Source organism: Ursus americanus, chromosome 18, assembly GCF_024610735.1.
Source record: "Ursus americanus isolate L20-20 chromosome 18, mUrsAme1.1.p, whole genome shotgun sequence".
In the NCBI taxonomy this organism is placed as follows: domain Eukaryota; kingdom Metazoa; phylum Chordata; class Mammalia; order Carnivora; family Ursidae; genus Ursus; species Ursus americanus.
This window is the reverse complement of record NC_142144.1, coordinates 3850074-3874587: the sequence shown is the minus strand read 5'-3', so window position 1 is coordinate 3874587 and position 24514 is coordinate 3850074. Positions and strand designations below refer to the sequence as shown.

At 54.6% G+C, this 24514-nt stretch overlaps 1 protein-coding gene across 2 annotated transcripts in view; it reads right to left on the bottom strand.

Annotated features, from left to right (window-relative positions):
- AK8 (adenylate kinase 8) overlaps window positions 1-24506 on the bottom strand; it is a 121869-nt gene extending 97363 nt beyond the window's left edge. The window contains exons 1-5 of one of the 2 annotated variants that reach the window (XM_045771027.2): window positions 24357-24506; window positions 21807-21891; window positions 16601-16650; window positions 13965-14078; window positions 4951-5019 (exon numbers count right to left, since the gene is read on the bottom strand). In XM_045771027.2, the coding sequence (XP_045626983.2) occupies window positions 4951-5019; window positions 13965-14078; window positions 16601-16650; window positions 21807-21891; window positions 24357-24506 (468 nt within the window). The remainder of the gene's footprint in view (window positions 1-4950; window positions 5020-13964; window positions 14079-16600; window positions 16651-21806; window positions 21892-24356) is intronic. The other variant, XM_045771028.2, reaches the window with a different exon arrangement.
- Window positions 24507-24514: the final 8 nt, after the last annotated feature.

Genomic DNA, 24514 nt, shown 5'->3' with positions numbered 1-24514 from the left:
ACAGAGTGGCCGAATCACGACCCCGTGTTTGCATTTCTGCTCTGGGACTCACCGTGGGACCCTGAGCAGGACACACAGCCTCTGCAAGTCTTAGATTCTGCAGCCCTCAACGCAGTGAGGGCAGTGCCTCCCCCACGGGGCTGCTGTCAAGATACATGAGGTCACGGATGCGGCCCTCAGCCCTACGCCCCCACCGCTGGTACGACTGCAGACCATCGACAGTACGACTGCAGCCTCGATGCCTAGGGCCCTGTGCCCTGCAATGTGGTGCAGTGAGCAAAGTGCCAGGCCAGGCGCCCCAAGTCCCTGGGGTCCAGACAACATCTAACCATCATAATCAACGTAGTAATAATGATGATCATTAATCTCATTATAAATACTAAATAAATAGAATTAAATCAACCAAGAGTATTACTTATAATGTACAATAAAGTCATACAGTACAATATAATTAATAATATCACTTACAATATAACTAATAACAAATATTATTACGATCTTGATGATGGTGGTAGCTATTGGCAGGGACCGGGGATGCCTGGTCTCACACTGTCACACCGCAGGTGCACTGTGCAGAGAGGCTGAGTGGACCAAACTTTTAGATAAGTTCAAGAAGGTTTAAGTAGCTAAATGCATGTGTCAGAGACTATTCTAGGTCACCGGAGGCAAGTTTGGGATGTCTAGTTGAAATCCCGGAGAGAACCACCATCTTTACCCCAGAAACCGTGACTTAGTAACTCACAGAGAATTTTAAAAGTTACATGAATAAACCAGCCCAGTCCAGCTGGATCCTGTGTCTGGATCCAGTGTCTGGATCTCTGAGGCATGAGTTCCAGGCAGTTCTCTCCCCCGTGGAATGCACCCAATGACCCAACCCCATGAGTGCAGGCCTCTGAATTCCAGGCTGAACGTTTACGCACTAGAAACATGCAGCAATTCTTGAAAAGCACTTACACACAATAACACTGTTCTGTATGTCTTAAGATTGGGTCATGGGAGGATGGGGTAAAGCCTAGCCAGAAGCCAAGATGAGGGTCTGAGTCGAGAGGCTGGGTTCCCCCACCTGCCAGACCCATCGCCTCTCTTGTTCCCGCGCTCAGCTGGCTGCAGCTCTGGGCCTCCCCTGCACCAAGTGAAAGCCAACACTTGACCTGTGAGCACAACAGCCAGGACGTGGCAGTTCAGGCTCGAGCTCCTGGATCATGAGGGCTTTGATATCGTAAGCATCTTAAAAGGAAATCTGAACCAGGCATGGGGAGATCCTGCAGCCTTTGGTGACACCGAGACGGAGCATGGAGCCGCCCCCACTGGGGCAGTGGCTTGGCCGGGCTGCGGCTGTGGCTCGTGAGTAGCCCACAGTCCTCAGGGCAAGCGAGATTCCTGGGGCAGGAACTGAAGAGTTACTGCGTTTAGAGCCACGGCTAACAGCACGGGCAGTCCTGGTTCCAGGAGCTCTCAGCCTACTGAATTTGCCTCACACAAAAGGATGGCTGTGTCTCTCCGGCTCTGCCCTTTTTTTAAAGATTTTATTTTTAAGTAATCTCTACGCCCAACATGCCGCTCGAACTCATGACCCTGAGATCAAAAGTCGCATGCTCTACTGACTGAGCCAGCCAGGTGCCCCCCGGCTCTGCTTTTAAATGCAGCCCCCATCCTGCTGGCAGGTTCCAGTCTGGGTGACTTGGGTACGCTCATACCAAAGGAGTAACACTTGATATTTGGCCAAATGGGACGAGCACTGCTGGTGAAGAGAAGAGAAGCAGACCCAACTGCTTCCAGCCTGGTGATCTGCAATGCACGAGTTTAATCTGACTTGGCAAACTCATGATCAATTATGGATTAAGGCATAGAGCGTTTTGTACGGGAAAGTGCCGGCCCATTTCCAGTCACCTAGGAGGCTCTCCCCTCCCCCTTTATTCCTGACAAATGATCATTTCTGCATCTCCCAGATAAAAGAGAGGAAACCTTCAAAAGGGTAATCGATTGATGGGTCAGTTTTAAGAAGAGTTGATCAGAGATTAGTTGAACTGAGTATGGAAGGGAGCCTGAGCCTCATTCTGCCTGCCATCCCCTCCACCTAAGACAGCCCCTCCAGAGACCACCCCAGCCCCATCCTGGAGGCTTCTGGAACAACCTGGCTCTCCTGGCCTGGTTAGTGGCCCTCATGGCCCAGCTCACAGCTGGTCCTGCTTTGGTCATGCGAGGCTGTCTCCAATTGCAGATGGTAAGCTCAAGACCAAGGGACCACCTCGCTTGTGGGGGGGCTGAGGCAGGGGGAAGGGTCCCAGAAGCAAGGACCATGCAGTGCCTGTAACAGGTGCCTGTGGCAGAACGCAGAAATAAAGTCCCAGCTTTCTGGCCAGAGGACCAAAAAGAGGAGCATCGGGGACCCAGAAGTCACCACGAAAATGGCAGAGAGAGAAGCTCAGGCAGGAACCAAATGAAACCGTTTATGGACTCATGGGCTCCCCCCCAGTTGTGCACACAAGGGTGTGATGACTGCAGACAGCTTTCTAAAGATGTGGAGAGATGAAGGAGAGCGAGGGCCGCTACCCAGGCCCCGCTGAGCAGCGCACACAGCGCAGAGCGCTGCACAGAACTCGCCAGGGCTTTGAAGACAGAAGCGAGATGGGAGCCACAGCACAGAGAAGGTGGCTGGAACTTGCGGCCTGAGCCCAAATGAGTCAGCAGTTGGCGAAGACAGAAATACCAACATCCACCATAGCATTTAAACAAGACCGGAGTCTCACAACAATATGAAAAGTGTTACATGACATGAAAAATGATACAAAATCATGCAACGCAAGGAGAGCTGGGAAAACCTCAGCTCACATGGGAAAGGACCTCAGGCATCACCGCTGACGTGACTCAGCTGTTGGAGTACCAAGGACTTGGAAGCAGCTGGGTTTTTTGTGTTTTTTTTTTTAAGCAGGCTCCACGCCCAGTGTGGAGCCCAGTGTGGGGCTTGAACTCATGACCCTGGGATCAAGACCCGCGCTGAGATCAAGACTTGGATGCTCAACTGACTGAGCCCGCCAGGCACCCCACTGAAGTGGCAGGTATTAAGACATAATAATAACAACGGAGCTCAGACAAGTAAATGCGTGGACAAATAGAAAGTCTCAGAACGGAAGAGAGCAAGAAGAAACACATGGAACTTTGAGAACTGAGAAACAGCAATCCAAATTAAAAGTTCACTGGATGGGCCCAACAGGAGAACAGAAACAGGAAAAGAAGGCCTCAGTGAGCCTCACGGAGCTTCAATGCACATTATCCGATCCACGACAGAGGGGAGAGGAACAGAGAATGGGGCCCCAGCGACCACGGGGGGAACCACAGAGCGAGTGCTCGCGGCTCTGGAGCCTCAAGAGATGGGGGAGAGAACGGCGCAGAAACTATTTGAAGAAATAATGGCCAAAAACTGCCCAAGTTTGGAGAAAAACATAAACTTATAAATTCAAGGAACTCAACAAACCCACAAAAGAAGAAATCCGAAGAATGCATGCCAGACATATGGTGATCAACCTGCTGGAGACCAAGAACAGGGAGAACAGTCTCCAAGGAAGCTGGGGGGAAAGGGACACGCTACTTGGGCGGGAGTCTGGGCAGCTGCCCTTCCACCAGACACCACGCGGGCCGGAAGGAAGCGGGACGCTGTGAGGTATGAGAAGAGCGAGCTGGGGATCTAGAATTCTGAATCCGGGGACAAACTTCCTTCAAGAATGAAGGCAATAAGACATTCTCAGCTGAAGGGAAACCACGAGAGTTCACTGCTGGCAGAGCTGCCGGGAGCTCCAGACAGAAGGGGCCACACGCAGCGTTGGGAACAAAGGGAGAGCATCAGCAATGGAAAAGCCTGGATAAACAGGTCAGACCGTTCTCCTCCTGAGTTCCTTAAAATAGGTTTGATGACGGAGAGCAAAGCTGATACGGCTGCCTGCGGGGGTTTTCAGTGTCCGCGCACGTGACACGCAGGGCGGGGCACGCACTCGAGGAGGGGAGGGGACTCTTGGACATTCTGCTCCAGATGGCACAGAAGTGACTCTAAACAGACTGAGAAAAGGTAAGTCTGTATACCGTCGATAACTAGAGCATTGCTTAAGAAGAAGCCATACAGAGATATAGTTAAAACACAAGAGAAAAATTACAATAGAATACTTTAAAAATGTTCAAATCATTGATAAATGGGACTGCATTAAAATTAAAACCATTCGCTCTGTGAAGGCTACTGATAGGAGGACACTAAGACGAGCCGCGGACTGGGAGAGGATGTTTGGGAATCACACAGCCAACCCTCTGTAACACCGGGGAGCCATGATGTTCACCCAACGGAGTTCCTCTGGGGACCCAAAGAGTCAGGGAGTGTAAAGCCCTCCCATGGCTCCCATCGTTCCTGCTGCCCGCTTTCTGCCCCTCCACCCCCTCCGCACCCCAGGAGGCTGACCTCCACAAATGGACTGCTTCACCTGGACACACTGCCCTCTGGCTTCATTGGGTTTGGCCAAAGGGGACGCTGGCAGGAGATCAAAGAGTGGCAGGAGAGAGTTTGGGGTACCCCCCAGTTCTCCCGCTGCCCCTCCAGGTCCAGGAGTGTCCAGCTCCCTGTGGGGCTGGTCTCAGCTGCTTCAGCAGTGCGTGTGGGTTGCCTCAACTACCCCTCACTTCTACAACCGCCCTTTCCTTAAAAGAACTCCTGTCACCCCTTGGGACAGGCCGGCTCTGTCCTGGGATCCGCAATGGATACCCCAGATTCCAGCTGGTGATTTGGCTCCATCCAAGGTGAAATCCACATCCATGGACTGAACTTCACTGAGATCGGGTTTGTCTGTTTTCCCCTTTTCTGCAGGTTCTGTGCTAGAACCTGAACCCAAGCCCCTCACCCTCCCTTCATCTGGTGACAGAGCCCCTCTCCCTGGGAGCCCCCGAGCCGCCGCACGCAGGCTTTCTTACCCGCCTGACGCAGTCCTCCTCCTTCAGGCGTTCCTGAATCAGTTTGACGAGCAGTGTGCTGGACAGTTTCTAAAGGAAAGACGACATGCAGAATGAGGGTCTCAACTTGCATACTGAGCCAAAAAGGACATAACTGTCAGGCCAGGGGGCTCAGCTGAGCACTGAGGAGCTGGCTGTGTTGACAGGAAGGTTCCCCAGTCCCCGACTGATGTCCAGTGGCCTCTGTAAAGCCCAGGCCCACTTTGCAGCCCCCACCCCTACCCTGAGCTTCATTCTGCACCAACCACCCCTTTGACGGCTCCTGACCACACGTGCATACCAACCTCCACACTTGCTTTATCCTGTGCCCCCGCCCAGATGCTCCCCCCACCCCACTTGAGTGACTCCAGGATCCCTCAGAGCCTTGGCCCAAGCGCCACCACCTGCAGGCAGTCCTCCCTGACCCTCCCAGGGCTAGGCTGGGGGCTGCCATAATCTTCAACAGCAAACTGTTATTGCTCTAACCACAAGGCCTTCCAAGGGTCTGCTCACGTGTCCAATTCCCCAGGAAGTCTCAAAGTTCCTAGAGGAAAGGGACTGAGTCTAACTTTGTACCCCAGACAGTATGCAGGAGGGAGCCATGGTGCCCATCTCTTCCTAACTCCGCACTCAGAGACCTCAAGGGGGTAGCTTGAAATCAGCCATGGGGGGAGTATTTATACCACGGAAATGGGCGAACGCCGCAAAGACGGGCTTTTTTCCCCAGAGAGCTGGTTGTTCAATATTGGCCAGCACACCTCTGCCCCAGGCTCAAGTCAGTGTCAGGGAAATAGGATGCCCTTGCCAGCTGATGAGTTAATGAAACTTCATGTTCCTGAATACGTTCAATAAATGGTAATAATGACCTGTTGATTATACCCTTTGTGCTGGGCACTGTGCCCAGCTACATTGTTCGATGTTTACAACTCTGGACAGTCTGTACTATTTTTATCACCTTTTTACAGATAGGGAAGCCGAGTCTCAGAGAGGCCAAGCCCCCTCTCCTGGGTCATACAACCAGGGAGGAGCAGAGGCAGAACTTGAACCCACGCGGGGCAGCCAGAGCCCTGCCTCTTAAGCACTCCGCTCTCCCTGGCCCAGCAAAGGCAGGTGGGGGGGGGCACAGGTAGGAAGTTAAGGATGCCCAACCTTCTGTCTCTCTTCTGAACTCTCTCTGGCCAGAATCAACATTCCGATTTTCACAACCAAGTCTGATTTTTCTAACAAAATCTCGAACGCCCCAGAGCTCATGCCTGGAAAACTCACTCCCACGTGTCCCCTTGACCCAAGATCACTAAAAGCTGGTGCTTCTCCACAAACAACCCCAAACAGTTGGTCAAAGCAGACTCCCACGCCAGCCCTGGACAGCACATCCCGACCTACGGCAGGGCTGCACCAGCCCCCGGGGGGGAGGGGCTCCTGCCAGGTGCAGAGGACGGTCCGTGGGTGTGCGCTGGCTGCACACAGAGGTGCCCAGCTGAGGTGGCGGGAAATCTACCTTACGCTCCTTTTCCCAAGCTGGGGACCCCAGAGTGGGGCCATGTAGGCCTGGCAGGAGGTGGGGGGCAACTTCCCAAAGTATCCTTAGGGCTAGTGGTGGCCCTGGTAACATTTTAGTGACACTGGAGACAAGTCTGGGTCTTTCATTCTAGAGCCAGCATCTGTAAGGCTTTAAAGACCAGGTCTTGCCTTGGGAATGCTGTCACGTCTGCCTGGAGTGCTGTCAGAGCGCCTAGAGAGAACGAGAGCCGGGACACCAGAGCCCCTCCAACAGGCTGCACACTGTCGGGGCTGGCTTAGAAATGGTGCACACGGCCGGATGTGTCCATGCCTCACATTCGTTGCGTCCTGGCAGCGCGGGTGTGGGCAGTGGACAGAGCTCAACCACTTTTGACTATGGCTGTTCGCCATGTTTCAGTGAATGGGCTTAGGCCGGCTCTGCCACAGAGTAGTTCAGAGACAGGGAACAGGGTGTGGGCACAGGCACAGAAGCTGGGGGTGGGGGAACAGTCCCCAAAGGGGCTCAGCGCCTGTGTGCTCAGATCCACCCAATCTCTGAGGTAGGGTTGCTGACGGGGCTGGTCCAGGGACGACATCTGGAGAACCACTGTCTTAAAAGCAAACTCAAGCACCCAATCCCTCCCCCACATGGGAGAGGTTGCTGGAGAGGGTGCCTTTCTGCCCTACCCCTATCCTCCCAGCTCTCCTGGGAAACTTCCCCAGCTGGTGAGGGAAGGGGGTCAACAGGGAGCAGCCCTTTCCTGTGCCCTCATGTTCCCTCCTGACCCCAGGCAGAGCTAGCTGCCACCCTGAGTCCCGCTTCCCTTCAAGATTACTCTCCTGTCCCTGCCAACACCCATTCAGGAGGCAGCACTCAAACAGGTACTGGGATGGGCAGGGGTGGGGTTGGAGGGGAAGTTGGGGTGCGGGGGTGGGGGAGGTGCCAGCCAGTCAAAGAACACGGTTGAAAGGAGACAGGTCCAGGTGGGGTACAGCACCCGCCGGGGTCTGCCCTGCGGGGGACAGGCCCTTGACTTTGAGCACAGCCCCTCCCAGGTGCACCCCGCCGCTCCCCGCCTTGGCGCTGTCTCAATGCCAGCTTTGATGTGTCACGTCAGCAGCAGGGCTTCCAGGGGGTGCCTCTCAGAGTCCTGCCAAACTGTCTTTGTAGGAATCAGGCTCCCTCCTCCCAGAGCTCCGCCATGCTCTCCCGTCCCAGCCCCACAAGGCCTGGCTTTGTGGGGAGAATCAGGGACAAACCGGTAAAGCCCGGTGATGCCCCCACTGGTCACAGAGAAGGCCCAGATCAGATGCAGGGCCCTGGCTCCTCGTCTCCCTGCTTCCTTCTCATCAAGGGCAGAATCGGCCGCATCGGCTCCTGTTTGGACTCTCTTCTCCATCCAGCTCCCAATGCCCACTGGTCTGCTGACCTCAGAGCTGCCACCCCCACTGAGTGACACGCTGGTTTGCTGCCATGCATAAGCAGCGGCAGGTGGAACCCTGCCTCTGCCCCCCATCCCCGCCCCGGCACCTCCCTTCACTTCTCGCACCTGGGCTTCCTCACTGGGATGACACGAGCCGGACTGGTCCCATCACCAGGCCCCACTCTCAGGTGCCCTACTGTTCCTGCGTCACCTTGGGTGACACCTGCTCAAGAGGCAGAGGGCATTTTGATCTCCAGTATGAACTCCCACCTGGAGCGGAGTCAGGAGGGGAACAGTTGAGACTCCTGGTCTGCCCAGTCCAGCCTCTTCCTCCTACAGCTGCAGCTGGTGGGGGTGGGGAGCCTGAACTTGGACTTGAGCTCGCTTAAGAACTGGTCAGAGAATCTTTAAAGGCAACTCTCATTTCAAAGTTCCTACCATTTCCAGGACTGTCAGAGCAGATCTGGATGGCGGGCACGCTCACAAGTGCTGAAAGACAGGGTCCGGGCGACAGGAGGCAGGAGGAGGGAGAGAATGGGAGACGAGGCGTTGAAGGAAGAGCACGGCCCAGACCACATGCCACACAGCAGGCCCACAGAGGGAGGTGGCTCAGAGGAGACCCTGCAGTGGGAAAGGCCAACAAACTTTGCAGGGAGAATGGTCCTCGGGCTTAAAGGTCCCTATGCTGGGCCGCAGGCAGTACCTCCACTACCCCGAACCTTCTGCAAGGCCCGTTCACACGGCCGCCTGGAGGAGCGGAAAGGGGACACGAGACAGAGGGAGGGCTTCAGCACCATGCACTTTGTCTCAGTGTGGCCTCCAGGACATGGAGCAGCAAGCCTGGAGAGGGCATGGCTGGAGCAGACGGAGACCACCCACAGGACTGGGGAGATTCCAGAAATCCTCAGCGACACTGGAGAGCCCTGTGTGTACCCGGAGGCAGGATGAGACGGACAGCATAAGTTCTTTTCCTTGGATGTTAAAGAAAATGGTGGCCCTGGCAGCTGGGCACTCGGGTGCACTGGGCTCCACCAGATTTTAACTTTGTCAACAGAACTGAAAGGAGTAAATGACACTGGAGCTGGAAAGAACCCAGCTCTGGCTCCTTGCTGTCTGACCGGCCTTCAGAGCCGGGGTCACTTATTCATTCAATAAACACAGGCTGTGGTGCCCTGATATGACAGCTGCATGCCCAAGAAACCTTGATTTGGCGACAATTGGGCTGTAGGAGTAACAACCACAGTGAGAAGGGGAGTGGCGGTTGGGGGGCCGGGGCCACATTAGAATTCCCTGGGGAGCGTCTGAAACTCTCAACGCCTGGCCCTACTCCCAGGGACTCAGACTAATCGAGTCTGGCAGGGCCCAGGCGAGTCCTGTATGCCACAAAGACTGAGAACTTCTGGGCCAGGCGGTTTCTCGGGTATGTTCTCCCTGCAGGGATTCAATAATAAAGTTCTTTAGAGGTAAAACATCCCAGAGCAATCACACCCAGCTCCTGCTGCAAAGAAACACCCTTTCACCAGGGACCCTCTTCTCCTTCCTACCACCTCCTGTGTGATTAGAAACCCAGAGGACTCGGTTTTCCCCAACTCCAGCAGGGCCTGGACTCGGGTGAGGCTTTCCAGAAGCCCTGGGCCAGAATCGAAGGAGGCACGGACTCTCTGGCTCATACAAGTGCAGGGTCAGCACCTGACAGCTGGTGTCTCCTTCACTTTTGTGCCCTGGGCTCCTGCTGGCCTCCCTGTGCTCCCCACCCTGCCACCAGGGCTCCCCCACCCGGTGTTTGTGACAGCGGATGGGGGCGGGCTTAGGGAATGGACTAGAGCCTGCAGATGAGGGAAAAGGATTTGACGTAATAGGATAAACTGAGAGCAAATGTGGCCTTGGTCAAGGCGGAGAGGAGATGAGAAGAGGAGAGGGCCCTGGGGCCTGGCGGAGTGGGCGAGGGGCTGGAGGACCATGAGAAAGGTGCCTGCTTAGGGAGAGGTGTGGTGTTTTGTTTTGTTTTGTTTTAATTTATTTATTTGAGAGAGAAAGAGAGAGCATGAGCAGGGAGAGGGGCAGAGGGAGATGGAGAAGAAGATTCCCCACTAAGCAGGGAGCCCAATGCAGGACTCAATCCCAGGACCCTGGGACCATGACCTGAGCCTAAGGCAGACGCTTAACTGACTGAGCCACCCAGGCGTCCTTGCTCAGGGAGAATTTAACCCTGACCTGATACCAAAGAAAGACTGGTGAGTTTTCTAAGTATACTGTGTGTGTGTGTACACGCGTGTGCACGCGCCTGTGTGTTTAAGAGAAACGAGCCCTTATCTTCTGGCAAGTGGAAATAAATGAAGGCCAACCCAACGAGAAGCAAAGGCTACTTAGCCAGGGCTTGCTCTGGGGAGGGGTCATCGCATCACTTGGGTTTGGCAGAGGCTCCGAGGGGGTGGCGGAGTGGGAAAGCCTGGTGGTGTGGTGGACCAGCAGCCGATGGCAGGCGTGCCCTGCCAGGGCTGCGGCCTGGGGGAGCGGGAGGCAGCCGTCGGCAAGCGGGGCGTCCTGCGTGTTTGGCTTCCTCTGCTTGGCCATAAGCTGGAAGTAGGGACAAAATTTGGGGAAGCTGTCCACGATGAATCAAGTCCTGGCCACATGGGGCTTACTGTGACGGGGTTAACACCGGCTTCCCGAGCTGGTCACGGGAGACATCGAGCTGGTTGCCTAGGCATGTCGCTACAGGTTGTGGGTCAGAGCTCCATCTTTTTTTTCTGATTTTATTTATTTATTTGAGGGAGAGAGTGAGAGAGAAAAAGCACCAGAGAGGGGAGACTCAGAGGGAGAAGCAGACTCCAGGATCGTGCCCTCAGCCTAAGGTGGACCCTTAACCGACTGAGCCACCCAGGTGCCCCAGAGCTCCATTTTTATATATGGTCGGGTCATTGTGTATTCAGTGTCTCAGCAGATAGAGACTGAAACAACTCTGGATGAAATGAAATGCCAAATGGGTTTGCTCCCATAAACCGGCAGCAGGGAGGTGCAGGGCAACACGCGGAAGGAGGCTACTGTGAGCCGATGCTGGTTGAAGCTGGTGACGGGCCTGTGAGGGTTCTAATGCCTTTCTCACTGCCTCTGAGTCACATTATAATATTTCATAATAAACAGTAAAAAACAAAAAAGCTGGTCCAATCCTTCCCTGCCCACATCGTTCTGTGGCCATTTGCCTGATTCTGGGCTCTTCCACATCGTGAATCCTGCAGTTAGGCTCTCTAAGAAGGCCTTTCCTAGCACGACTGCATGACTTGGCCCCACCAAGCCCCTGAATCTTGCAGTCTGCTCTCCCAGCCGCGGGCCAGCGCCTGGGAGTCAGTCAGTGCTCAGAGAACACTTCAGCGGGTGAGTGACTTAGTCAGCCAAGGCTTCCAGGCCCCTTAGCCTGGGTACCCCCACCTGCCCTGGAGTTCCTAGCGGCCAGGAGAAAGAGTTCATCTTTGGGTCTCCCGTGGCACTGCAGGAGAGCGCAGGGCACACAGGAGGGGATGAGGGAAGTATTTGGGGAACCGTCTGGAAATGGCTACAGGGAGGAGGTCTTGGTTAACACCAGCAACCTTCTCGGAGAGAATTCTGAGTAGGAAGGCAGAGCCGAGATTAACCGGAGAAGACTAGGGATTTGAAGGTATTATTGCTACTTGCATAAGAGCTGTAAAAGGCTCCAAATCTGAGACGATTTAAAGACAACCCTTACCGAGAGGCCATGCCTGGCGACGGCCACCTACAGCCAGGCCACGCGCAGCCGCCCGACGCACACCCAGGCTGGCTTTTCAGAGCCTTTTACTCCTTGATCAGCCCTGATGGCCTTGTCTTTTATCTTCCCTCCCCCGTGTTTCTGAACCACGGAACCCCATCCAGACACCCTTGAAAGCACTTCGATGTGATCTGAAACATGCTAATTAGAGTAATGAAACCCAGGAGGAATTTCCTTAAAATCCTCCCCTGTTTAATTCAATAAACCTGATAAAAGTATCTTTATCCTAGAAATATGCCTGCCTCCCCTGCCCTGCAAAGCTATCTGAAAACGAGAGAACCACTTGCTTTCTGAAACCATGTTCCCTCCCCAAACGCTGGTGTCCCCCAGCCATAAGCACACTTTGATTCCTGCAGGACTGCAGGGCAGGGGGCAGGCGGGGCGTCACTTGCTCCCCGGAGCGCCCCCGCCAGACAGTGGGGGGCAGGGAGTGCTCTGGACTGAGCATACTCAGAGTCGCTTCACCACGGCCGTGGCCGACCTCGCTCAATGAGGTCTTCCTCCCATCAGGTTGCCGTAACCGGCCAACCTGGGGCTGGGAGTCCCACACCGCATCCCTGAGAACTGCCCGCACCCCTGCAGGGCCCTCCCAGCCACGTCGGTGCCCAGCGGCCTTGCCGAGCCCTCTTCGCCCACCCCTCACCAGAGCTGCCCGGGCCCCGGGGACACCTGACCAGCTGGCCCGTGCAGAGCCCCTTTCCTGAGGCCTTGGTGCCGACTCTGTGGGGGGCTGGAAGCAGGGAACAGGGTGGGGATCAAGAAGGACAGAAGAGAAACCTCGGGATGGAAATACAAGAGGAAGTGGCCTCAAAGAGTCAGAGAGTGGCCATAGGTGGTGCCCGATTCTGGCTGCAGAGCCAAGGAAGAAGGTGCTGCTTCCATCCGGGCCCCAGGCGTCACTGTGGCCCCCTCCCCCACCCACAGCTCCCCACCCCAAATGCTGGCCTGGCTCTGGGTTAGGCCTGAATCTGCCCTGGCCCTGGGCGGTTACTTAACCTCCACAGGCTGGGGAGGCCGGCACCCGCACACTGTACATGGAGGTCACAGAGGTTACGAGGTAAGGAGGGAGGCCTGGAAAAGACTCAGCAAACACAGGGATTCCTACCCTTCCCAGCCAGCTTCCCTCACAAACAAGAGGCAGCGGAGTCTCCATAAAGAACGTCCAAGAAGGCACATGCCTGCAGCTATGGTCTGAATGCTTGTGTCCCCCAAATGCACATGCTGAATCCTAACCTTCGAGGTGACAGTATCGGGCTGGGTGGGCTTAGGGAGCTGATTTGGTCATAAGAGCAGAGCCCTCGTGAATGGGATTAGTGCCCTTAAAAAAGAGACCCCTCTCCACCACGTGAGGACACAGCGAGAAGACGGCCCTCCCCAGACACCACATCTGCTGTGACACCATGACCTCGGATTCCCAGACCCCAGAACTGGGACGAATCAGTCCTGTGCTGCCAAGCCAACCAGTCTGTGGTAGCTTGTGACTGCCACCCAAACACACTAAGAAATCCGATTATAGTCCAGAAGGGATTATGAAGAAACATTTCGAAGTTTCTATTTGTATTAAAGAGAAACAACATAATCCAGCTCTGTATTTCCTATTTTAAAAAAAAACTTTCAAATATGGGGTTAGTGAGATTTTAGAAACAGAGCACTCAATGCCCTGGGATGCCACCCACAGCTGTGTGTAAGCAAGACGGAGGGGATGGAGGGCAGCCCTAGCACTACTGAGAGCCAAAGAGTGCCACAGAGTGCCACAGAGCGCCACAGAGCACCAGAGCACCCAGAGTACCACAGAGCTCCACAGAGTGTCACAGAGCTCCACAGAGCGCCACGGTCTGCCGGAGGAAGCCCCAAGGTGCAGAGTGCTGGTCTTTCCATGGCAGAGACAGCTGGAGGACCGCCCTTAAACCCCCTACCCGTCTGGATGGGGGCTCCATCATCTGTGGGTGGGATCCCCTGGCCCCGGGCACCCATGTGATGGGGATGACCCTGGGAAGGAGCCCAGGCCACTCCCTCAGCACAGAGTGGCCTCCTTGCTCTATGAACGACCCTTTCTGCCACAAAATCCTCACCTCCATCCCCACCAGGACACACCCTCCTTGAGAGCTGTCTCCTCCCTTCCATCACACTGTGCCTGCATCTCATCTGACCCTAGCACCTCCCTCACTTAATCCACAAGGAAAGAGAAACTAGCAGGAGGTGGGGGGAGAGGGGGAACCTGTAGGATCTGTCACCCCGTCTCCCCTTCCTGCCCGCCACCCCCCGCCAGGCCCCAGGGCCAGTCTTACCCTCATTTTCTGATAATGCTTCCTGGCAACTGCAGCCAGCGAGGAAAATTCTCTGGCTATCAAGTTCTCCACCGTGAGAAGATTGCTGCTCAGATGTTTGCACAGCCACATTGCCTGAAGAGAGGAAAGAGGACAAGAACGATTTAGTGAAAGCTGTAATGGAGGGAACTCCATTCAAATGCCCAGGTCCTTCCACATTCTACTAGAAAAGGCCAGTCACGGGGAAGCATAATGATTTCCAGAGGGGAGGAGGCCACCAAGGGGGACAAGCCCATAGGGTCCCTCCCAGCCCAAGAATGCCGTTTGAATGCTCTCTCCTCTTCCAGCAGCCAGTGACTACACGGAGCTAGAAAACCTACAGACAGGCCATGCCTGTAGCTGCCCTTTGGATGCCTGTCCCAGCTCTGCGGGCCTCGGAAGGTTTACACCAGGAAATGCAGGGACAGGACCTAAATATGGGTCCCAGCCATACTCGTTCATTTTTCCTTAGATCAGGACATGACCTAGTCTAGCCGAATGAATGTTTAGCTCATTGATGGCTATGTATACTCTACAGGGATGAACACCTTGTAGGGAATAAGAATGCAATAAAACGTTCTTAATGCCAAGATTATACAGATGACCATTCCAGCATCGGGATGAGTCAGAAGGCCCTGAAGTCCCCCGGGGCAAGTATGAACCTTAAGTCTCCCTGTTGCTCGTGCTGGGAGATGTCAGTGATGATAGCCCTTCAGGGCTCTGTCTGGATTTTACTGTGTATCATCTTCCTGCAAAATTAGAGTCTGTGTGTCCCCAGGCAGCGGTCGGAGGCAGGGATACTGAAGTCACCAAAAGGCTTGTAGCTCGAACACCAGCCAAGCGCTGTGGGCCCTGACCTCACCAGGAGGCAAAGTCAGCTGCCTCAGCCACGCTGGGCCTTGATGAAAGAAGTTGTCTGTGTTCACAGCGCTTCAGGAATTCCACCCAGCAAATTCGCCAGAGGTCAGGCCAGAGCCAGAACTGGGGGTGAGCACAGTGGGCCCAGAGTGCCGAATGCCTCAAAGACAAAGGCCCTTTGCCGAGGAGACCCCTCACCCCGAGTGACCTGGCTCAGCCTTACCATGGCGTGTCTGTCTAGTGCAGAAGCTGTCACCCTGGGAGCGGCTTCTAGGGGCTCCCTGGGCCTTTCCCCAGGAGACTCTGATCAGGCAGGTCTGGAGAGGAGTCCGGAACCTGCATTTTCCAGAGCACCCTGGTAATGCTTGCGACTCCCGGGCTTGGGAGCCCCTGGTTTCTAGCTGTACAACAGCAGACAGATCCTGAGGAGTACGGTAGAAAAACTACAGACAGACTGACAAGCAGAAGGCTAGAGGGATGGACAGATGGTTGGACAGAGAGACAGACAGAATGCTGGGATATAAACGGTGCCAGAGTATAGCAGGTGCGGGTTCGCTGGGGCAAGGCTCGCCACTCAGCTCCTCTTTTTGTTTTTTAAAGATTTTATTTATTTATTTGACAGAGAGAGACAGCCAGCGAGAGAGGGAACACAAGCAGGGGGAGTGGGAGAGGAAGAAGCAGGCTCCTAGCGGAGGAGCCTGATGTGGGGCTCGATCCTAGAACGCCGGGATCACGCCCTGAGCCGAAGGCAGACGCTTAACCGCTGCGTCACCCAGGTGCCCCTCGATTCCTCTTCTTAATACAGCAAAGTACTAGCTCATCCAGGACGAGTTAACTGATGTTCACTAGCCAGGCCTTTAAAAGACCGAGTTCCACCTCAGATGATAGCCATTTTCACAAGTGTCGACACTTACAGGAGGTTAAGATCAAAACTGCAGGGGCGCCTGGGTGGCACAGCGGTTAAGCGTCTGCCTTCGGCTCAGGGCATGATCCCGGCGTTATGGGATCGAGCCCCACATCAGGCTCCTCTGCTATGAGCCTGCTTCTTCCTCTCCCACTCCCCCTGCTTGTGTTCCCTCTCTCGCTGGCTGTCTCTCTCTGTCAAATAAATAAATAAAATCTTTAAAAAAAAAAAAAAAAAAGATCAAAACCGCAGGCAGGAGCCGGTGTACCAGTGTCAGGACCGGGGCTGGCTCCAAGGAAAGACAAGGAGGAGTGAGGCGGGATGACGTATCTGCTGTACCTTTAAAGTCGAGAGAGAATCATCGAAGCAAATATGGCCAAATGATAAATTCTGTAAAATCTGGGAGTTGGGTCCTTGAGTAGCTCTGGCGCAGTTTCTACGCCTTTGGGACTGAACTCTTTCGTAATTAAAGCCTTAAGAGTGAATCTGAAAAGCCCGTGTCAAAAGTCTCTCGACCCTGGTCTGCTTCTAGAAGCGTGTCCTAAGGATGTAAACTAAGGGTGTGCAAGGACGGTGTCCGTGCAGCCCGAGAACACCCTGGAAGGTATATCCCAACTGCTAAAATAATGCTCGTCCCTGGGTGGCTTGGGAATGATACCGTTGTGTTCCGTGCTTTCTAGGTTTTCCACCAGCGCGCATGCCGCCTCTTGAAATAAGAAAATAAGTTAAGAAGCAGGAGCGGGAAGGATGAAGAAAAGCTCAGTGGTGCTGAAAACCCGCTGAGGGGCGGCCTCATGCCAGCTCCGCAGGTAAATAAGATATTACGGTATTACAACACTTCACATCACGCACTTACTATGGTTGTTTTCCCCGAGGCCGGTGGACCTAATATCACGATCTTCGGCACTGCGGAAGACAAAGATTTGAATGTCACCACCCGCTATGACAGAGCAACCTCCCGGGCCTGCAGTGCTCTGGGGGTATTCATTTCCTTCCTCCCCCAGATTTCATTTTCTGCGAGTGACACGGTCGTTTGTAACCCAGGGGCTCAGAGATGCTCTCACCATGGAACGTACTCTCTATGTTTAGAGAGGTAAGTGATCACTGAGATGGTTTATTTTTCCGTCTCCGAGGGGACATGGACACGGTAACTTGTTTGCCAAACTAATAAATATCAGGAACAATTGGAATTTCAAACACCATAAAGCATTTTAAACAGGGACTTTGTCTTGGGGACACGCTCTCAAATAAAGCTGTATTTTATGTAAATCGACCTTCCAAGCTTTTTTTATATCTATATTTATGCCTTTTTATTTAGCAAATTGTATTCCCCGTCATTTTACAGAGGGAAATAATGGGGAAAAGCCTGGCGCGTATAGGCCAGATTTATAAGACCCCAGATAGGAAAAGTCTTTGTTTTCAAATGTGGGCATTTCTATGCAAATGGCCTGCTTCTGTGGGAGACTGCGGGCTCAGGGAGGTCGTCGGCCCCACAGAATTCCTAACGCGGCTCCTGGACAACTGAGTAGGCGCCGGCCCCCTGGAGAAGACCGGACCAGCATCTTTGGAAAAGCGCTGGAAGGCCTGTGTTCTTGGGTCCAAACAGGACTCAGAACGTGGTGTCTAGACAGATGAATCCATGCTGATTCCTCCAAGCAGCACCTTGACTGAGCCCACCCCCCCACCCCTAAATGTGGGGAGCCAGGAACACGGAACAGACATCGGGAAAGCAGACCTCTCCCCTCACCGCTATTGGCCTGACCCTGAGCCAAGCGGACGGTGAACAGGTGTGTACTCCAACTCACTTGAGCCTCTGATGTCTACATGCAGAGCCCACTCCTGCCAGGCTGCCAGGACGGGACCTCGTCCATGCAGCGGACGAGGGACACGCAGGACCTTTTAGTTTGGAAGTGGACACAGAGAAGGAGCTAGTGTCCATTTGGCCCATGATTTAATCATCAGCACATCAATGACCTGGCCAGGCTGCGTGGGTATAAATATAGACCTTTGTCCAGATTCACAGCACCTTCTCGTTTTCAGGGAAAACATGGAGGGAAGGTTTCAGATGATTCACTGATTCACTCATGGAGCACCTCGTCCTTGCTCGGCACCCGGAGGGACGCTGCCCAGCAAAGCAGGGTGGAGCATGGGTAATTGCGTCAGACGGGAATTGAAGGGGAGCAGCCTTCCTCCGTGCCCGTCCCCAAATGGGGAACTGCTCTCTCCTCGAGAACATGACAGCCTGGACACATGTCATGGCTTTCCACTGCTGCTTTGATTTTTATGTGTCCCCGACTAATTGCTTTAGAGCACTGTTTTTTCCTATGTCTCTAACACTTATAAACCTGGTCCATAGCCCGGATGATGTGTGAACTTGCTTCTGAGAAGCCCCAAATCTTTCCTGTTGGTGGTGAGGTGAATCGGGGATGTGGGGGCAGGAGGGCTCTGGACAAGCCAGCACCAGGGGCACCTGCTCCAGCCCGGGCTACTGGCCTAATGTTGCCACTCTCCAGCTCAGCAACCCCCTACCTTCCTCTCCAAGGCAGGCTCAGCTGGGGTGCTTCCCGCCCTCCCCGGTATCCTGTGGGCCAAAGCCACAGGAAGGGAGCAGCAGGGGGACCGGTCCAGCTCCTGGCCCTTCGCCCAGTGGCCTCTCTGGGACTCCAGCCACAGGCCTTGGCTCAAGTTCCTCAAAACTCAGGCCAGACCCAACGGGACTCAGGAGCTGGAGCCCGAGGAGAGGGGGCGGCACCTCGACAGGAACATTTGGAGAATGAGTTGACTCCCAAGTCAGGCGTTCATCTTGACAAAGTCGCGGGGCTCGAAGGCTGCTGAGGGAACCCTCCCCTTCCAGGCTCCAGTAAGTGGCGCCCAGACTGTACGCATCTATGAAAATGCTTTAGAAGGGGAACATCCACGGCCTTTCTCCCCACCTAATTTCTCACACACATTTAGGTGATTAATTTCAGTTTCTTAAAATCTAACACCTTGAAACTCCAGCTCTGCTCATGAGTAATTATTTATAAACAGTCATAAAAGGCTGCTTGACTGCCAAGAGTAATCAACTTCTTCAAACCACTTCAAAGGAAATCAAAAAACCTTTCCATCCACAGATCCTTTTGAGGTTTAACTAGGAGCATGATTTAAAATTCACAAGAAAACCCTTAGGTATTGGAGCTCTAATACACAGCTTTCTTGGACAAACGTTTGATAAAAAACGCAACATACCATTATATACACCATCACCTGCTTTAATATTGCCCAGGGCTACTGTAAATGCTCACTTTGTACTAAATCTGCTTTTCTCGAGGCAAAGGGGCTGCCAGCCATGTGCCGGGGGCTCCCCTCATTCCTTCCTGTGCGTGCTCACCGGGATGAGTCTGGAGCCTTCTTTCCCTCTACACCAGTCACTGGCCATGTGAGCCACTGCCCACCCCACACCATGCCCAGTAAGCAGCAGCGCTGAGCGCCCAGCTTCCACTAAACACAGGCCCGTGTGGCTGGAAGGAGGTGAGACAACCTCACTCACTGGCCCAGGGCAGCGGAAATGCTCACTGGACTTCAGAGGGCCTCCCCTTGTCCAATGCCCTCTTCCAGAACATACCAGGGTGGGGTTAAACTGTTCTCGGCTTCCTCTACTCCAAGAAAACTCATGAAAGCATGCTCTTCTGCCCAGCCTCCCCTCACTTCCCCCAGGTTTTGCTTCACTTGTTGGCAGAAGCCTGGGCACGGTGGGGGGATGGGGAGGGGGCACCTCGCAGAAGTCCCTCTCCACTCTTCATTTAGTGGTTCAGACTGGAGCAAAAGGGAAAGGTGTTCCAACATCCATAAGAGCGGCCAGCCCAGGGTCTGGGAGAGGCGGTGGAGGGCTGTGGGAACCAATCAACCCCCCAAAACAGTGGTTACTGGGATCCAATGCCTCCATCCCTGAGAGAGAGTTGGGCCCCAAACCCTGACTCCAGCTCTTGAGAAGGCCAGGAGGCCAGCCCCAGCTAGCGCCAGACGAGGCAGGTCCGTGCTCTGCACCCCGGCTTGGGAGCAACAGGGCAGGTTCGGCCCAGAAGGAATCAAGGCTCATGGCAGGTGGCCTTGGAAAGCAGACCGTGAAAGAATGGAGGGGATGCTAAGGAGGATGGAAGGAGGTGAAGGGAGAGAGAAGGTGGCAGAGGTGGTGGCAAGACCAGCCCACAGTGTCGTCAGTGGCACTGAGTCTAAAATAGACGCTGGGAAGTGGGCAGTTTGACGCTGAGAATCAAACCTGCACACAGAGGAGCGAGGCGAAAGCATAATGACAACCAGCCTCAAATTCCAGCTCTGGAATTTCCACCTGGGGGCTGGCTGAGCTTTGGGGCTCGGGGTTGGAGCACGTGCGGCCCGGGATGCATACCCCAAAGCAGAATGTTTCAAACCAGCAGGATGAAGTGGCCCCCGCCGCCACCCTCCCCGGGGCCAGGCACCCTGACTGGCCAGAGCCCCGCCACCTCCATCCCAGTTACCCAAGCACGAAGGAGGACACCGAGGCCCAGAAGGAGCCATGCTCGCTGCTCAGGGCTTCTTTACATTCTGGCAAGAGTGGGGACACGCAGTGAGCCGGAGGACCCCCGGTGGTGGTGGCCTGGCAGGAAGGGGGCCCTTCACTGAACTCAACTTTGAAGCACGCTTGCTCTTGCATTGCTCCTGTTTTACTTTTACTTTGCTTTTTAACTTTTACTTGACTTTTGCTTTGTTTTTCCTGTACTTTGGCTTCTGCTTTCACTTTGCTTTGCTGTTATTGGGTGCAGTACGAGACAGCAGCCCATGGATAACAGCAACGCTGAGCCCCCAGCCAGACTCAGGTGGAGGAGGTGGGAAGGCAGACAGACACCTGTGCCTCCAAGGCCCAGTGCATTGGCGGGGGGGCAGTTGGTGAGCTGCAGTCTGCAGCAGGACCACCAGGAAGGAGCGTGGCCACCTTGCACCCCCAGGTCAGGTAATAAACAGCCAATCAGAGAACGGGGGCCTCTTGGAACCCCACCACGAACACAAGGAGGCCAGGTGGACAGCCGAGAAGGTGGTTCTCCCAGCCCTCTGTGCTCACGGCTCCATGTCCACGTGGGGCATATGGGCTCACAGCCCACATCAATTCTCAATTCTGCCTGACCAGAGGCTCAGAAAGGGGCACAGCTGTGCCCTCCGTGAGCCACTCTGCTTAGGTTGGTGAAATGGCCCTGGGACCCAAGAAGCCCTTCATTCTGATGCTCTGCAGCCGAGCCTGAGACAGGTCAGGATCTGGGGGCGGGGCACGCCGAAAAGGCCAGCTGTGCCCAGTGCACCTGCAGGCCTGGGGTCTCCTCCTTCTCACCTCTCCTTGTGGCTGTTTTCTAAACTGCTTAGTGTCCTTTCTCATCTTAGGCACGCGAACCCCTCCACGGGGCATTTCGGCCCTCTGCCCCTCTCAGCCGCGCCAAGTGCTAATTTCACTGGTGTGCTGGTATCTCCTTCAAAGCGGCCGGTGCTCCAATGAAAGAAACATCAAAGCTCCCAGATACCAGTTCTCCCTGACAGCTCGCACAGGACGGGAATGATCCTCCACTTGGCAAATCGACCGTGGAATGGAGCACCCCTCCCTTCTCCCTGGCTCTGGGCTCTGGCTTTGGGTCCAGCCGACCTGCATTTGAGCCGAGGTTTGGGGGAGCTCTGGCAGTCACTAACGGGCACCAGTCATGAGACCATCAGGAAGACCCAAGTGCTGTCTGTCTAGACAAGAAACCCAATGCACACCTGACAAGTGGAGTCATCACAGAGCTTAAACCCAACAGGCGAGATCAGATGGGACCCACGAAAGCATTAATAATTGATTCCATGGGCCGTTCGGGGGCTTTTGCTTTACTAACTTGGCAAGAGAATCTTTAAGCTGTGCCCCCCAAAGAAATTAAGGCATTTTTCAATCAGCCACGACCCCAAGTTGTCAAAACCCCTCCCCACCCTGTCCAGCCCTCCCTTCAGACACAGGGAGGACAGAGTGGTTCATAGCTGTCAGGCAGGAGGGAGGGAAGGGGGAGAAGTCCCTTTTGAATGCTCACCGTTATCGTTGTCTTGTTGTAGGTGACTGATCATGAAGGGGATGGGGTCCTTGGGCTGGTGGATCAGGAGTTGCTCCAGCAAGTTCTGTGGGCACAGAGCAGACATCCAGATGGTTAACACCTGCATGGGCATCCAGAGCCCCGGGCTCAGGTGGCCCAGCACCCTGGTCACTACCAATACCAGTTATGGGGCACGATCTCTCCATCACACCCACCAAATGCCTTCAACTTGGGATCCAGCCCCTGCTCCAGCTGCCATCTGCTTGGGTCCCCACGAGCAGAGGCTTGAGGGAAGAGCTGTGCGGGTATCGCTGGGGAGTCACCTGGAGGGACTGCACCCAGGACTCAGAGCAGGGAGGCCCAGGGTCCTCTCCCCTCACAGTCCCTTTGTGCTTCCCAGACCAACCTTCTCTCAGTTTTCCTTTTGCCCCATGTTCATGTGCCCCTCAGAGCCTTAGCAAATGTTGTTCCCTCAGCTTGGAACACTTGTCCGAGTCCTCCGGTCTCCACGGAAACATACATTCCTGATCGCACTCACTAGATAAATCCTGTCATATGCTCCTGCAGTCCCCATGTGTCCCTGTTATTGCCTCACCCTCTTCTCAGTACTGGGTATCCTCACAGTAGGTGCCCAATGCCAATGTCTGCTGGGGGGTATGGCCATCACCACCACCTGTGTCCCTCCGGGATGGGACAGAATATTTACCAGCCAGGTATCTAAACAGTCCTGGGATAGTCTGGCCATTTAATTCCAAGGAAAAGCAGCATCCGTGGTTCAGAAAGGAACTGGGTAGGTGACAGGAGCTGCACGGGCACAGTAAGAAGCATCCTTCAGGGAGAACCAGGGAAGGGCATTTGCCCTCTGCGGGGTGGGTGTGTGTGTGTGGAAGGGTAGAGCACTCGGGGCTGCGAGAAGTCCTAGCTCTGCTCTGTGCCTCACCAGCAAGTCCCTTCCCTTCTCCAAGCCTCAGCTTCCTCATCTGGTGGAGGGCCCGACCGGCCAAGGCCTCTTGTCAGCTCTCACTGCAGAGACAGCATGAGAAGATGCTAGCTGGTTCAAGATGAGTGTTTCTAATTTCACTTTTAAACAGTAGTGTATCTCATGTGTATTAGGAAACCTAGAATTTCAAGGATATTGCTTAGAAAGAGGTAAAACAGGTTAATTTTTTTTAAGTGGGTTGATTTAAAGAAATGACTAAGTGAAAGTGGAATTGTGGTGGTGGTTGTATGAATCGATACATGTGATAACATTTCATTGAACAGAAAAAAAAAAGTGCAGGTAAAAACGGATGAAATCCAAATAAGGCTTCCATCTGGTTAATTGTCTTGTACGACTACGAATGTCGAGTGACATTAGATGGTCTTAGCAGGGGGAGCTGGGGAAGGGTACATCAGAACTCTGTACTATCTTGTAACATCCTGTGGGTCTAAAATTATTTTTAAATAAAAAGTGTAAGAAATGAAAATGGTAAGCTCCATGGAGGGCACACACACACAAGACTAAGGACTGGAAATACTAGACTAAAAGCTTCTGCGGACGGCTCGGTCCAACAATCACTCTGAAGTACAGCAAGCTCTCGAGAGCAGACCACAGCGCCCCCGGGAGCTGGCCCCATCCTCCCCACCAGCCGATGACTTACAACTCAGCTGGCCATTTTCTTTTCTTAGACTGGCCCCTCGGTTTTAGAGAAACCTTTCTCCCTCTCTCTGCCAGTTAACACTTTCCGAAGGAAGCATATGTTTACTGGAGCGACGGCCACAGTTTAGAGTCTGAGCCCTGCTCTCACATGCGTAGGTCAGAGGCTCAAACGAGCACAGGCGTCACCACAGGGGTGCCTCTGGAATTACGGTGGACCTGGAGGAGCAAAGGCTCTGGAAACGGGTTCCAGCTTCCCTTTGGTCCTCACAACCTCTGAGTGGCAGAGAGCTCTTTCGGTCCAGCTCCTGGTGCAGAAGGGCAACCAGAAGGGGCGGGGCTTTGCCAAAGCGCGCACAGGGAGAGAGGGCCCAGTCAAGTCAGACACCCAGGAGGAGAGGTTGGGAGCAGCCCGAACTCTGGGCCCTAAAAAAGAAGGGCCATGTGGGAAATACTGCTGTCTGAACCACAGGGCTGCTGTCCCCGGGAGGCAGCTATCTCAGGGGATGGTGATGTCACCTTGCACTCGGACACTCCCCAGCTCAGAAAATAACACTGCAGACAGGCTGGGGGGCTGTCAGCGCGGGAGGGGCCCCCTTGGAGACCAGCTCTTGCAACCTGGTATTTCACAGCTGCCGGACTGAGAAAAGAATGGGACTTCGGTCCAGGCCATTGAGCGGGCCGGCCCAGAGCCATGACCAAATCCTGGTCAGGTGGCCTGCCCTCTTTCCTCCCTCCTGGGTCCGCAGGGCAGGGACAAGGGGCGTCCTCCGACCGAGGCATCTCTCGCGGTCCTGTGGGTACAGGACTCGGGTACCCCCCAGCTGCGGGGTCGCCACCGCGCACCCTGCTATCCCGATGGAGGCTCCCGGCCGGCGCCGGGTGTCGCGACAGAGCGGGGCTGCCACGGTCACCTGCATCAGCTCGAAGACGTGGTACGTCTCCCCGTACTGGGGCATTTCCGGGGGTATGTGGTGCGGGGCGGTGGTCGCGTCCATGCCGCGGTGCTGCGCGCCCGCTCCCTGGAGACAGCCGTCGCTAGGGCCGGCGCGCCGGCGCGTCATCAGCACGC